Here is a 14,495-nt window from a genome sequence, read left to right on the forward strand (position 1 = left end):
ACTTCGGTCTCGATTTTTGTCAAGTTCCCTGAGCTTCTTGTCCGGTATTACGTTGCCTTTCCGGATCTAGGACAATCAATAATAATACTCGAGTAAGGATCTAATTTAAAGTAGACACGTTAGACTCGAGAATTAAATGTATACACGACTCGTCAAATTTTCGCGTATAATAGCTATACGTGTTATATAAGTTCGTTGATACACTATTACTTATATGCTTTTAGGTTTATCATACAAACCTAAATTGCAAAACGTTTAATTGATTTGCTTATAATAATCGACTTAACAATTAATCTTGCTTTTAACTTTTTAGCGCGTATTTAGTTCGTTGAACTTTCTAGCGCGTATTCCATTTTTATCGTTATTTAATTTTCCGTATCAAATAAACTAACGCTCTATATCCATTCATTGTTTATTAATCTCATTAATTCTATATTCCAAATCCACTTTTCAACTTATAAACAATACGTTTAGCTAACGTAACATCCTATCGCAAAATGTCACACAGTCACATTTACTCCCAACTCAAATCATCAAACCATCAATGTTATTGCTTTTATTAGATTTCATATCTTTATATTAGTATATGACCTTTTGATTTATCAAAATTTATATGTTCTTGTTTTAAAATTTTAATTCCAAAAATACATTTTTATAGAAATAAAAAAAAGACATGTTTAGAAATACCGAAACTATATTTTTACATACTACTATTTTTATTACTCAAAATGTCATAAAATTGAATACTATTAATAATAATATGAAAAGAAATCAAAACATTCCTATTAATAATATTTAACTTATATACTTGGATAATGTAAATTTATGATAATAATATACATTCAAATATTCCGCTCGATGGCGCAAATAATAATTTGATAAGAATTGAGATTGTTTAATAATTAATTGTCAAGCTCGGTGGATTGCAATAGTTGACTTTTCTACTTTGAAGTCTTGGCTGCAGAGTGGTCGCAGTGGCTTACCTTTCTAGTTTCTACTTTGAATTTGAGTATTTCTAAGTTCTAATCAACCCAATACCAGCAAAAAAAAAAAAATTCAACCCAATACATTAATGTCACACGTCACAGTTTATACTATGATTTGCATAGATTAGTACATAGATTATACTATGATTTGTTATAGTAGCTTTTATGTATACGGCCACTAAAGTAGACCAGGTACATGACAATTAAAAGTGCAAGGATTTAATTTCAAAAAATTCCAAATGTCGGAGATTTATGAGTAATAATGCCTTTTAGTTCACATAAAACAATGGTGTTTATACCTTAAATGACCACACACACGTCTATAAAATAAATAATTATAAAACTGCTTAAATATAAAATATTATTAAATGTCAAATGAAATAAAAAAAAAGCTAGTAGTACAAGCCCTCTATAATAGATAAATAAAATAATAATATAAAACAACCGTAAGTTTTTTTTAAAAAAGTTGTTTGAGAAAAGCCAAAATAGTTATGGCTTAAAAGTTTGAATCACGACTCTCACTTTAAAACAAACCAAGAGAAGTCGTGAATGGAAAAGTTGAAATATTTAAAGCCAAATAATTGAAAAGGATCAAAGCTTTTATAAAAAATTTATAAAAATCTAAATCTTTCAATTTTATTCAATTTGTCCTGAAACGCAAAGTTTCATTTCAATTATGTCCAACTACGCGATTTTACTTATGTAGTACTGATATGTGGCATTGCCACATTAGCGCCACGTAGGCCACATTAGTAAAAGTGCGTAGTTGGACATTATTGGATAAAATTAAAAGATTTAGATTTTTGTAAAAAAAAATTAAAAAAAGATTTGGTCTTTTTTAATTGAATTTTTTCAAACTACATATATTAAAAAAATGGACAAGTCTATTAAATAAAAAAAAACAATAATTTAAGTAGTTAACAATGCTCGTCATAATTCATCCTCTCTATAAATATCACTTCTCAATATTCTGTTCATTTCACATTGCTCTCTCTACCATCATCATTCTTTGCAAACAAAGCAACTTCATCATGTCACTTATCACTAGAAATCCTCTAGCAATAGCACATTATTGCAAGATTAATCTATCCTCAGGTAGGTATCTGGTTTCTTCAATTTGCAATTTTATTCATTTGTTAAATTGATGACTTTTTCATTTTAAAAAGGCCTAATCACTCAAAAACCCCTCACCTTTAAACTTTTTTTCAATTCCATCCCGATATTGAAAAGTTGTCAATTTTACCCACTTTTGAATTTTTCATTTTCAATTGTACCCCAATTTTTTTACTTAAATGATGAAATCATTCAATTAACTAAGTTTAAAGATGAAATTAAATTCTTTTTATTCAAAAAAGTACAAATAAGTCCTTTATTTTTAAAAACTAACTAAAAATCATAATCAAATTAATACAAATTTAAATTCTTAATTAATTTAAATAAATTTTAAAAACATACAATTAATATATGCTAGACATGGAGAATGTTTTTAATTTTTTTCTAAACAAAAAAGACGTTAATTTAATGTTTCAGGGTACAATTAAAACACAAAAATGCAAAATAGGGTAAAATTGACAAATTTTTAACGTCATGGTAGGATTGAAAGGAGCTAAAAGGTTGGGGGATTTTAAGGTAAGCCTTTTAAAAAAAAACTAATGATATCCTTACCAATTTGTATATGCAAACATACATTTTGGAGTTTTATTTACAAGTTTATCAAAAAATTGCTGTAAGATAAACTGTATATTCTCTCCGTCCCGTTTATCAAGGGACAGATGAGTTTTACACCAAAATTAATAAAATAAGGCAACATTTTACTGTATCATGTCTACTCCTATTAATTAATATAATCTCACCTAATAATAAAATAAATATATCGTAAATTGATTTGCATTTAATGATATTTGAAATAACTAAAGAGATAAAAATGGAAGTTCAATATAAATTGGCACAGAAAACACGATATAACCTTCTTAGATCGAATATATAAAAATGGATATGTTCCTTTTTAAAGGGGCAGAGGGAGTGTATATTATGCTTTAAATGTGAGCTTCATTATGTTTGTTTTTTATTTGTAAACATAATTTAATTAGCTAAATTATTATTGGTCTTTTATAGTTTCATGATACAAGTTAAGAGATCCTAATTCCTAACATCTCAATTTTTATAAATATTATTTTGTAACTACATATTTTTTAATGAACGATTTTTAATTAAATCTCGAAGATACCACTTTTAATGTTTGTGTATACATAACCGTATATATGCATCAATTTTTTTTAATATTTAATGGGATCAGACTTCTCCTTGTCTATTTATCCTTTCCAGCACTATGATTTCATATTCGAATTTTTTCTTTCAAAATTAAATTGTGATTAAAAATACTTCTTTTTCACACTTATTCAAAAACATAATTGTATTACTTTTGTGATTGTTCTTAAGCAGGTACATACTCCCCGTCCCAGCTAGTGCAATGCCAAAGAGTTGATAAAATTTCTTCAGTGAGTATTAGATTATGTAAATACTATTTTATGTCATCTTTAATTTGAATGGTAGCCTAATAAAAGAATGTGATTTACTAAACTATATATGCTTAATTTCAATTCTAATCAGAACTACCAAGTCTCAACTTCATGAGATTAGAGGGCCTAGCCTCCAAAATAGAAATATAATACTTTAGCCTTTGGAATATTCTTTCTGATTCTATCCCTAATATCTTTTACTAGATGATTCTCAAAAAAATGTTATGGTAAAATTCCATCAAAAGGGTTATTACTTATTAGTTGTTACTTTTTAGTTGAATTGTCCTTTTATGGTTTAAAAAACATTTTTTATGAATTATTTTCTATATAATATATGCTTAGAAATCAAAAACACTTTATGGGTACCTAATTTGCATGATATACATTTAATTATGAATCAGGAAAATCCAACAAATAGAAGAAGAAGCAAGGTGCAGCTTCAGAAGACGAAGGCATCAGGTTCAGTTTACGACGTTGAATCAAAGGAGAAGGCGCCATTAGTGTTTCCAGAAAGCTTGGAAAGGATTATGGAGAATCTGGAAGATGATGGATCATGGTGCCCTAATTCATTTCTCGTTCAGGGCAGTCTGTCTTCTACAAATTTAAAACTTGCTCTTGGCAAATGGAAACTTGGGCACTCACTTGTTAACATAGGTATGTTTAGACAGAGACTCATTATGTATAACTGTTGCTTGGTATGCAAAATTTTTAAAATAACAAAGGGTTATTGTTCACTAAACTTCCAAGTTATTTCATTTTGATGATTAAACCTTAATTTATTTTATTTCGATTACCGAACTTTAATTTTATTTCTAAAATGAGTTTTAGTGACTAATTTTTTTTATTTTGGCGATAACAAATCTTTCTCATTAAAATAAATTTATAGTTTTATTACCAAATTCAAATAAATTAAAATTTAATCACCAAAATAAAATAATCTGAAAATTTAGTGAATTCTGAAATTAATTACCATGTTTATATTAGAAAAATAAACTTATGAAGTTTGAAATGTTGTTTTAAGTTGTCAATCAATTATTTTAAAAGAAAAACAGAAACTCGCATATGAAACTCAATGTTTTAAATGTAATATCACTACTACTAGGTTATACTTGAGATGTTCATAATAAAGTTTTAAAAGATTTATTCATTACAATTAAATGATTAATATTTAATTTCTTTTGATTTTCATTTCCAAACTTATCCTATAGACATCTATAGCCAGCTTCGTGCCATAGACAATCTCCAGAAGTTGGGGATTGATAGATATTGCAGAAGTGAGATAGAAAATGTTCTGGATAACATTTATAGGTAATTTCATTGTACCCTTAATAAGTTTTTTTCCTTTCAATTCAGCCCCTTATTGTTGCTTTTGAAGAGCCCTAATTACATATTGATTTTGATTTGCTAGATACTGGCTGCAGAAAGATGAAAAGATATTTTCCGATATCAACTGTACCACCCTAGGATTTCGTCTATTACGGATGAATGCATATAATGTTTCTTCTGGTATGTAAATTAACATTGTGCCATAAACCTAAACATGATTCATGAATTTTGCAAGAAGTGCACAATAAATGCAGTACTATCAAAGCACACAATCCAAACCAAATTCAAAATGATAGGCTCGGTTCATTTATAATAAATTTTAAAATATTTTGATTTGATCCCTCCGAATTGATTCAGTTTCTATTTCCATCAAAAGCTGATTGGTTTTCACAAATTCACTTCTTAACCGAACCAAAAACCAATTTACACACCCTTAAGTACTATGGCTATCATGTTTTTTAACAGCTTAATATGCTTGATGCAGATGAACTGGCACAATTCTCTGAAGAAGAACATTTCTTCAATTCAGCAAGTCCACAATTCAGAAATACAAACACAATTTTGGAATTATTCAAAGCCTCAAAGATGATAATTTACCAACAAGAATCCATTCTTGAGAAGCTAGAAGCTTGGACAGGTTCTTTCTTGAAACAACAACTACTAACTTGTGCTATTAAAGACCATAAACTACAAGAGGAGGTAATAATATGCACAAAAATCGGCTTAACTGTTTATGCAACAAGTTCTCATTCAAAAGAGACGACGATCTTTGACATTACAGGTTGATCATGCTCTAAGATACCGGTACGACAGACTAGATTTTCTTGAGAGTCGGTGGACAATAGAGCACCAGAAAAAAAACGCCGGGAGTTCTAATGACGGCAATAACGATATATTGGAACTCGCAATCGAAGATTATAATATGTGCCAATCCATATATCAAGAAGAGTACAAAGATCTTGAGAGGTATGTATACTAGTGTCTAGGTTCGTAAATAATTATGAAAGAATGATCATTCCGGCCCACAAACTTATATCGGGAAAATAAATAGATCCAGTTCGATCAAGTAAGACCAAAAACTTTATAAATTCACATCAAATAAATCCAAATTGAGATGGAATAATAAGAAAATTTAGATTATTTGACCTGAAATTGTAAATTTATTGGTCTAACTGATACTGACATTACAAGTTTGTTGTGGATAGAAATGACCTTTTACTTGAATAACTTTGGGAGTAAGATACACAAAATGGAAGCTGACCGTGGATCTTTACATGAATGCAGATGGGTGAAAGAGTGCAGATTTGATGAACTGAAATTTGCAAGGATTCTACTACTCTACTGCTACTATCCCAACACTGCAGTTCTTGTTGCCCCTGAATTGGCAGATGCTAGACTTTCCATTACTAAAAATTGCATTCTAGCTACTGTTATTGACGACTTCTTTGACGTTGCTGGTTCTAAAGAAGAATTGGAAAACCTGAATCAGATGGTCGCAAGGTCTGCTTAGTTTTATTTTCTGATCCTATAACTAGTATATAAGAACTCAATCACTAAGCTTCCCTAATGCTCTCTCATAGGTGGGGAGAAACTTCAGACGTCGCCTACTGCTCCGGGCAAGTTGAGATCATTTTTTTGGCATTCAGAGACATGATCAAAGAGCTTGACACTATTGCGTTCAAACATCATGGAAGAAGTATTGAGCACCACTTGGTCAAAATAGTAAGAATTCTAATAAATTTTCTGAAAACTACTACCTAATATACAAATTTCAGTTTACGGAAGTTTAACATCGAACTTCACTGGTAACCTCACAGTGGCATGATTTGCTAAAGTCTATGATGAAAGAAGCTGAATGGGCTCGAGATAATGCTACGCCGTCACTAGATGAGTACATGGAAAATGCATACATCTCTTTTGCCTTGGGACCTATCTGTCACATAACTACCTATTTTCTTGGGATAACCTTAGCTGAAGAAGTTATGGCAGGGCCAGAAATCTATAATCTATTTAAGCATGTCAGCCTAGTAGGTCGACTTCTCAACGATCTCAAATCTTTCAAGGTAAGATCCTTGTACCGAGAAAATAGTTCATTCTAGTTGCATGCCTATATGCACTTGCTCTTAATCTATTAAGTTGTCAGATTTAGATGCTAACTGATGTAAATTCTGTAGAGAGAACGTGAGCAAGGAAAATACAACAGTGTATCGATACGGATACTTCATAGTCAGGGGACTATGACGGAAGAAGAAGCCATCAATGAGACAAAAAGAGACATTGAGAGGTATAGAAAAGAATTGCTACGAATAGTAGTGGAAAAGGAAAAGAGTTCCGTTCCAAAACCTTTCAGGGATTTCTTTTGGAAATCATGCAATGTAATGCACTACTTTTACATGGACAATGATGGGTACTCGAGCCCAAAAGATGAAATGGCTAATGATGCAAAAGTCGTATTGTGGGAACCAATCACTTCCTAATATTGGGATTGAACTCTTAGATTTATTTTTTTTTGGTCGACTGAATTCTTTGATTAGAACCCAAGAGAATCTTGTAAAATATGGGGCATCCCGTTTGTAGCTAAAATATCTTAAATAAATAAGTGTAGCAATTTTTTCATTAATAAAATGATGTTATCATTTAGAGAATAAACATGCTATTTTATCTTAGAATTTCACAGGTAGCTGTTTTAAAGAATCTGCAAATCTTTCTAAAATAAAAATCTGTGTAGATAATGCTATATGCCTGGACATTTGTCCTTTTCTAAGTCTAAAACTTGGCAAGCAAAAAGATAAAAAAGCATGTAGATTTCATCTTTCAAAGCCTATTCACTCGCACTCGATTCTCTTTTATCTCTATACTTCACTTGCCTTAGAATAGGCGGCTTGTGTTTTTCTCCACACTACATCTCACCATGAAAAAGCTTCACATGCCATATTTTCAAAGCCATTCGATTGATCTCGGTATCTTGCTATCATGCTAAACCCTAAACTTAGTCAATGGTAAAAGTTAACTCACTCTAACTTAACTGTGCTAAACAGCACTATTAGACATAATGTGGACAACTGTTTGACAACTAAGATAGAAGACACTACTTTATATGATTTTATACAATGAAAATGGGGTTACTGTTTAAAGTGCATTCTGTTTAAAAAAAAGTTTATGAACCATTAAATACAGTATGCTCTTACCACCAAATAGTATATTTTATGTACTAGATTTTTTAGAGAAACTTTATTCTAAAGATAAACGTTTTATCCAGAATATTAGGGTTAGCATTAGGGTTAATGATTAAGGTTAGTATTAGGGATAATATTAGGGTTGAATATAGTGTATACAGAACCCAGCTACAATTGCATCCAGAATATTAAATGTCCCTTCTCTTCCTTAGTGTCTGAAGACAAATATGTGAAGTTTATGAAATAAAATGCAACTGGAGGACGACCGATGTTTTAGCTACACCGAGTCTTTATTTTAAACAAGTAGGTAACTTGTATTTGGATTTTTTTTGTTTTTATTTATTCAAAACATGTCAAATCTTCCTACATATAATTTTTCTAATCGCCTTTAATCATTATTTTCAAATTTAATACCTTATTGTCAGAAATGGCAATCCTTCCGACCCTCAAAATACTTAGGGAATTGGAAAGTGAGGGCAAATATTAAGATTTGAAAAAAATTATGATTATCAGTATTAAAAGGATCTAGTTAGAGTGTGAGACAATACACGAAATAAAAAAATGACAGTAGAAGTACCCGACAAGGTTGAATTAGTGGCCTTTTCTTCTTCTTGATGCTATTTCTAAGGCCCAAGATTTGCCCACTTCAGTCTGAAACTTCCCTGCAAATTTGTTAACAAGATTTGATGAGGGCTTAAGGCCATGACCATAGAATTTAAACACAAAGATTGTGTTAAATTTCAATACTAGTATTTTGACTATGCTAAAACATGCACATTGAGCGGAAACATTCAGCTTCCAATGGGCAAGCTTCACTTACAAACATATATGAAGAAATAACAAATATTTTGTTCCAAGTATTAGATTCTGTATTATGAGTAATACTCCGATCAGAACTACTATTAGATAGTTTCAGCCAAGCTTATAAGAACTAAAAGTCTTCATTTCCTTATTTTTTTCTCCTTGCATGAAGAAGATTACAATAGCATCTCTAGCACTCTTAAGGACAACTATAGTTTGATATGAGTCAGAAATTTTCCCTCCCTAGCGCTCCTGTTACATATATTTATCCTTTGGAGCTGCCACGGTACAAGAGTGCTATTACCCCATGACACTGAGACTTGTTGTTATGAATTCAAAAGTGTTATTGGTCCCTAAGTTTTAAACTTTATATATAAAAGACTTTTAGTCCCAGATTTTTTAAGAAATACCCTTTTAATTTTTAAGTAGTTATTTTTTAAATATCCACCAACCTAAAATATAAACTCCCAACTGCTTGAAGTATTCAATTTAGAGGGATAAAGGTTAAAACATTATGACTCTAAAAACTGGAAGTATTTACTATGAGAAAGAAAGAAGCCAATAGTAAACTCAATAATTCCATTGAAGGATTATAGTTCACATTAAATGAAATCTACTTTACAAGTTGACATTAGAAGCTTATTCATTCGGGAAAATCAATGTGGAGTTATCTCTTCTAAAATTTGAAATAGCCATATAGGTTGGAAAGATGTAAAATAGAGAGAAATTGAGTTCAAAATCATACCAGCAGTTGATTGGAAAAACTCATCCAAATCCTTCTCTTGCTCTGCAGAATGCCATAACAAACTTCAGCTGTCGTTCCAAATATTCTGATCTTCATAAAGAAGTATGGTACAGCAAGATTATATTTCATTTAGTCCTCCCTCTTAACCAAATGGGAGTTAAAGTTGTGATAAATGGGGTGCATTTCTTAGTTAATATCTAGAGTATAAGAAGCATGACCATGTCCCTTATAAGGCAGCTAGATTCCTTTTCTTTTTCTATCTTCAATATGAAATGAGAGAGCCTTAAATTCATAATGAATATGCCACCAAAACATTGGCGTAAAAGAATCCTTGACTGAAAGATAAGCCAAAAATAAAATGAAAAATCAACATAGTATCATGGCAACAAGAAAAAGGAAGTTAGCTATAGAATGCCAACTACATCCACAGTATGAAATGCTTGCACCAACAAGACAGCTGAAATGTAAAATAACATTATGTCAAAATACAAATGCTACCAAAATTTTCAGAATACACGACAGCTATAGGACCTAAATAAAATCCTTATATGTTAGAATCCAAAACCCAAGCCCACCCGCAAAACCTTGTCATGGCCTTTGACAGTGCTTTATGGTAAGCCCAAGTTACAGCACAAGAACGGGCAGTGACTTTGAATTCATAGTTGAATACAGCAATGAGGGAAACAATTTAATTGATGAGTGGAGTTCAAACTTCAATAAACTTATTGAATAATAATTTACTTTTTAAATATTTTGGAAACAAACATAATAGGTTTCCTCACATCCCAGCTGTCATTTAACTCTCCTACAGTGAAGTAGAATAGTTTTTATAATTTAATTAAAGGAACAACTACATTAATTTATTTTTGCTTTAAGCTTGAAATAACAGCCTACAAGAGATGATTTAAAATTTCACAGCACTTACCCTTTATTACACACTAAAGAATGGAACACTATGAATAAACCCACAATATGCATTAGACATCATGAATGTTTTATGCCCTTCCATGTCTCCTACTAACAAATACAACTAACACTAAACTAATAAGAAAGAGGTTTATCACTCAAAGTACAAGGAAAATGTTAATTAAGTTTCTGTCTTGCCAGCCTATTGGATTTCAATTACGATTAACCATAAATGAACTTAGAATCTAATAGGACATGTTTCTACAATACAGAAGTGGTTTTGAAGTTTAAAGGACACTATTGCCAGTCTTAGCGACCCAAATTTCCGTTTCCATAACAGCCATCAAAATATCTTCATGATTAGAATGACAGCATGTCAAGATGACTTTAAAAATATAACAGAGAAGAATGAAATCAAGAAGAACATTCACCGTTTTCATATTCTAAGGCTTGAAGTATCATCTCCACCTAGATAGAACAAAAGAGCAAAAAACAATCAGATTATTCAGAGCACAATTTTAAATAACAAATTATCATGCATTCCTGCAAACATTCATATAGCCATATCTCCTATAGCCAATGACTTTATATGGTCTCTAGCATATCTTAATACCCATTGGCTTAAAATATTAACTGTTAAGTGAGCTGCATACATATGAAATCTGCAGTTATTAACTACTGATTGCTTGTCTGACATACAAACATTAAATGGTAACTAAAATAATATATACCTTATCGAAGTCTTTAACAATTTTAGCTTCCGGCGACGAATTCTCCTCATACTCCATCCATAACTGGCTTATTTCCTTGGCTATATACAAATCGCAGATCACTTCAATTTCATAGCAAATACATCACGCAACACAAGAACTAAAAATTAAATGAAGGAAACCTCTAATTCCTCCTCCTAGCAATTTGCACATATGCTCTAATGCTTCTCCCTCTATTCGACTTTTCTCTTCCTTTGGTACCCCATCGGAGGGCGTAATGTCTCCAACAATAGCTGTTTCAACAAACAATATAAATTACATTAGAAAAAAACAAAACAAAACTAACAATCACAAATATCAGATAGTTACCTTCTGCTATATCATGAATAATTGCCATTTTCACACACCTGAAAAATAAAATGATACAATTAAAATAATAAGTAAATGAAAACTTAAAATGAATAAAAAATAAATGAAAACCCTAAGTAACTAACTTGTCACGATCAATGCCGGGAATATCAGGAGCAATAAGAGCCATTAATCCCATGCGATACATATGATCAGCGATTGATTCTGGATTCTTCACCTCTCTCTTTACCCATCCAGCTCGTTTTGTTTTCTAATTTTTTTTAATCAACAATTAAACACAAACATCAGTCAATCAATAGCAAAATTTCCTGTACATTATATAAAAAAATACCTTGAGGCTGTGGCATAAAGAGAGGAAGTCAATTGCAGATGAAGCGGCAGGAGAATGAGAAGCGGATGCGGCGGTGGAAGCTCCGTCGTTTGCGGAGGAGTGGATGATACTGTCACCGTTGGTGACGGAGGAAGAAGATGGTGAAGCTTCAGTAGCCATACGATTGCAATGGTGAAGTCTGGAGTTAGGCGGTAACGGCGACGGTGACGGAGTTAGGGATTTGAAAGTGAGGTGAGAGGAAGTGAAAGCTAAAGCAGGTGCAGGTGGAGGTGCAAAGAGAGTTAATGAAGATGATGTTTTGCATAGCAGAATTCTGCTTCCACTTCCCATTATTACTGTCAATGTTTTATTATTTTAAATTAAAGAATTGATAAATGTTTTGTATATTTGAATTCTTTTTAGATCCGGTAATTATGCTTATGGGCTTTGTTGATGCATCTGGATCGTTACTTTAGGCCTTGGATCCGGTGGACACTTTTAAGAGGAAAAAAAAGAAAAAAATAGGGTATTTAGAGCAATATTTTTCTTTGGTACAGCCGATTAGTTATTCTGAACGGGTCTCAACTATCAGAAGACACATTTAAACCTTTATATTCAAATTAATTTTTACTCGAATATTGTAGGCTCCTTACATGAGACAAACTTTGGCCTAAGTCATAAACGGCTGCATACATGAGTACGGTTCGAACCCGCGATCTCGTTTTAGACAGAAAAGCGCCTTATCAATTCAGTTGTGCCTTGAGATTGTGGAGCAATTATTTTAAAAGATGGAGTATTTGAAGCAACTATTTTGCCATCTCAAAAAGGTATTAATCAAAGAGTTTTTGGTTTGCATATAAATATTGAACAAAGAGTAAACTCGGATCAAATAAGTATATTTTAATATATTTTTAAGACAATTAGAACATTTCGGAATCAAATAAATCATTTTAAATTATTTTTATTTTTACCAGTTAATTAGATCTACACAAATTTAAAAGATAAGTATTATTTTAATACTAATTGAACATGAGCTAGTACAAGTACAAAAGATTAAATTGATACATAAGTCCTAGATAGGTAGCTTGCAATTGTATTATTTTGCATAATTAAAAAAAAACATCGGCAATAAATTTATTAGTCAATTCTCCTAAACTAGAGCCTTCAATTCCTCAGCCAAATCTGCAATAAATTTATTTTGAATATCTTCATTTAACAGAAAATCCCTCCACTTGCTATGATTCTCCCTTATAGCCTTACACGTGTCCTTCTCAACGTCCACCATTACTTTTCTAACAGCCTCATTAATATCCTCTTTACCAAAATACCCATCTTCATTTCTCCTATTTACCTCCACCCCAGCCTTCAACTCCATAGCCAAAAGCTTGGAGTTCAAGAACTGGTCACCTTTAAAAGGAAGCATTACCAGTTGACAGTCGTTCATCGTAGCTTCAATCAAAGAACTGAATCCCGAGTGATTCAGATAGCATCCTACGCTATCGTGTGCCAATATTAGTGGCTGTTGCACCCATCCTGAGTGTATTATTCCTCTGTTTTCTACCCTTTTCATGAATCCTTCTGGTAAAGCTCTCTGCAGTTGGGTTTGTGGATCGGTTTCATCAGATGTGAAATTTAAAACGAGAAGAAATGGTAACCCTGTGAGTTCTAAGCCGAGTGAGAGCTGGTGAATTTGATCGTGAGTCAAGAATGTTTCACTGCCGAATGAGCAAAATATGACAGATTTTGAAGGGAATTGACTCAGCCATTTCTCCCATTTCTCGTCTAACTCGCCGGATGGTGACTCGGGAACTAACGGACCAGATAACAGAATGGGTTTTTTAAGCTGGCTTTTCATGAAATCTATGTAAGGTCCTTCCATTTCATTGCAGGTTTTGATTATGACGGCGTTACAGCTATTGACACACTCGAGAAGCCTGTTAAACACACTAGGGTTATCGTGGAAGCTTTTATATATGTAAGAAAAATCTGTAGCCTGAAAAGCTTTTACAGAAGTAACTGCAGTAGAGGGAAATCCTTTCGGCGGGGTCAAAAGCTCATCAACAGTCGGAATGTTACCGTTAGCTGATCTTGCAGGGACGGTGAGATAAGCGCCCGAAATAGCGGAGAAAACCGAGAACCAGGCGCTTTTAATGCCGAGTTCCGAAGAGAGTTTCGGAAGCCAATGCTGCGAAAAATCCAAAAAAACAAAATGTGGATTTAGTTTCGATAAAAGGATTTTAATTTGTGGTTGCATGAGATCAACGGCTTTCGTGAGAAGTTCCGCCATAGCTGGTGTCATTTTCGAAGTGTTTTCAAGATCTGGTGGGAGACCGTCTACAGAAGGAATGGAAACGGGAATGATTTGAATGTGGGGAAGAAGAGATGATTGAATACGCGGAATGTTACCCGGAGATGAAAGGAAAGAAACTCGAATTCCATGAACCGAAAGCTTGTTAGAGAGCTGAATAAATGGAGCTATGTGACCGAATGCAAAATGTGGAAACATAACGATGTGTAGCTCATCATTTGTTGATTTGTTTGTAATCATTTTGTTTCTCTTTCAGTGTATGATGCTTTCGAGTGTTTGAATGGTAGTATTATATATTAAACGACTCTCTGGTACAAACGTTACTTTCAATTAGAGGTA

The 14,495-nt window shown here is 32.2% G+C and overlaps 3 protein-coding genes across 3 annotated transcripts; 1 reads left to right on the plus strand and 2 right to left on the minus strand.

Annotated features, from left to right (window-relative positions):
- Positions 1–1,983: 1,983 nt before the first annotated feature.
- On the plus strand, positions 1,984–7,434 carry LOC126665073 (ent-kaur-16-ene synthase, chloroplastic-like). Its single transcript, XM_050357773.1, has 11 exons — positions 1,984–2,081; positions 3,429–3,484; positions 3,907–4,159; positions 4,714–4,813; positions 4,914–5,011; positions 5,316–5,530; positions 5,613–5,797; positions 6,116–6,331; positions 6,412–6,553; positions 6,649–6,894; positions 7,006–7,434. The coding sequence occupies exons 1-11, from the start codon at positions 2,018–2,020 to the stop codon at positions 7,306–7,308; spliced, it is 1,878 nt and encodes a 625-aa protein (XP_050213730.1). The 5' UTR covers positions 1,984–2,017; the 3' UTR covers positions 7,309–7,434.
- Positions 7,435–8,490: 1,056 nt separating this feature from the next.
- LOC126665074 (uncharacterized) lies at positions 8,491–12,236 on the minus strand. Its single transcript, XM_050357774.1, has 8 exons — positions 11,870–12,236; positions 11,664–11,788; positions 11,539–11,576; positions 11,352–11,462; positions 11,191–11,270; positions 10,891–10,927; positions 9,554–9,595; positions 8,491–8,669 (listed from the first exon to the last, which is right to left on the minus strand). Exons 1-8 carry the CDS (start codon positions 12,197–12,199, stop codon positions 8,599–8,601), a joined length of 834 nt encoding a protein of 277 aa, XP_050213731.1. The 5' UTR covers positions 12,200–12,236; the 3' UTR covers positions 8,491–8,598.
- Positions 12,237–12,841: 605 nt separating this feature from the next.
- Positions 12,842–14,432, minus strand: LOC126666028 (anthocyanidin-3-O-glucoside rhamnosyltransferase-like). The gene has a single exon (XM_050358973.2). The coding sequence runs from the start codon at positions 14,394–14,396 to the stop codon at positions 12,999–13,001; it is 1,398 nt and encodes a 465-aa protein (XP_050214930.1). The 5' UTR covers positions 14,397–14,432; the 3' UTR covers positions 12,842–12,998.
- Between the last annotated feature and the right edge of the window lie 63 nt (positions 14,433–14,495).

Source organism: Mercurialis annua, linkage group LG1-X (assembly GCF_937616625.2).
Source record: "Mercurialis annua linkage group LG1-X, ddMerAnnu1.2, whole genome shotgun sequence".
In the NCBI taxonomy this organism is placed as follows: domain Eukaryota; kingdom Viridiplantae; phylum Streptophyta; class Magnoliopsida; order Malpighiales; family Euphorbiaceae; genus Mercurialis; species Mercurialis annua.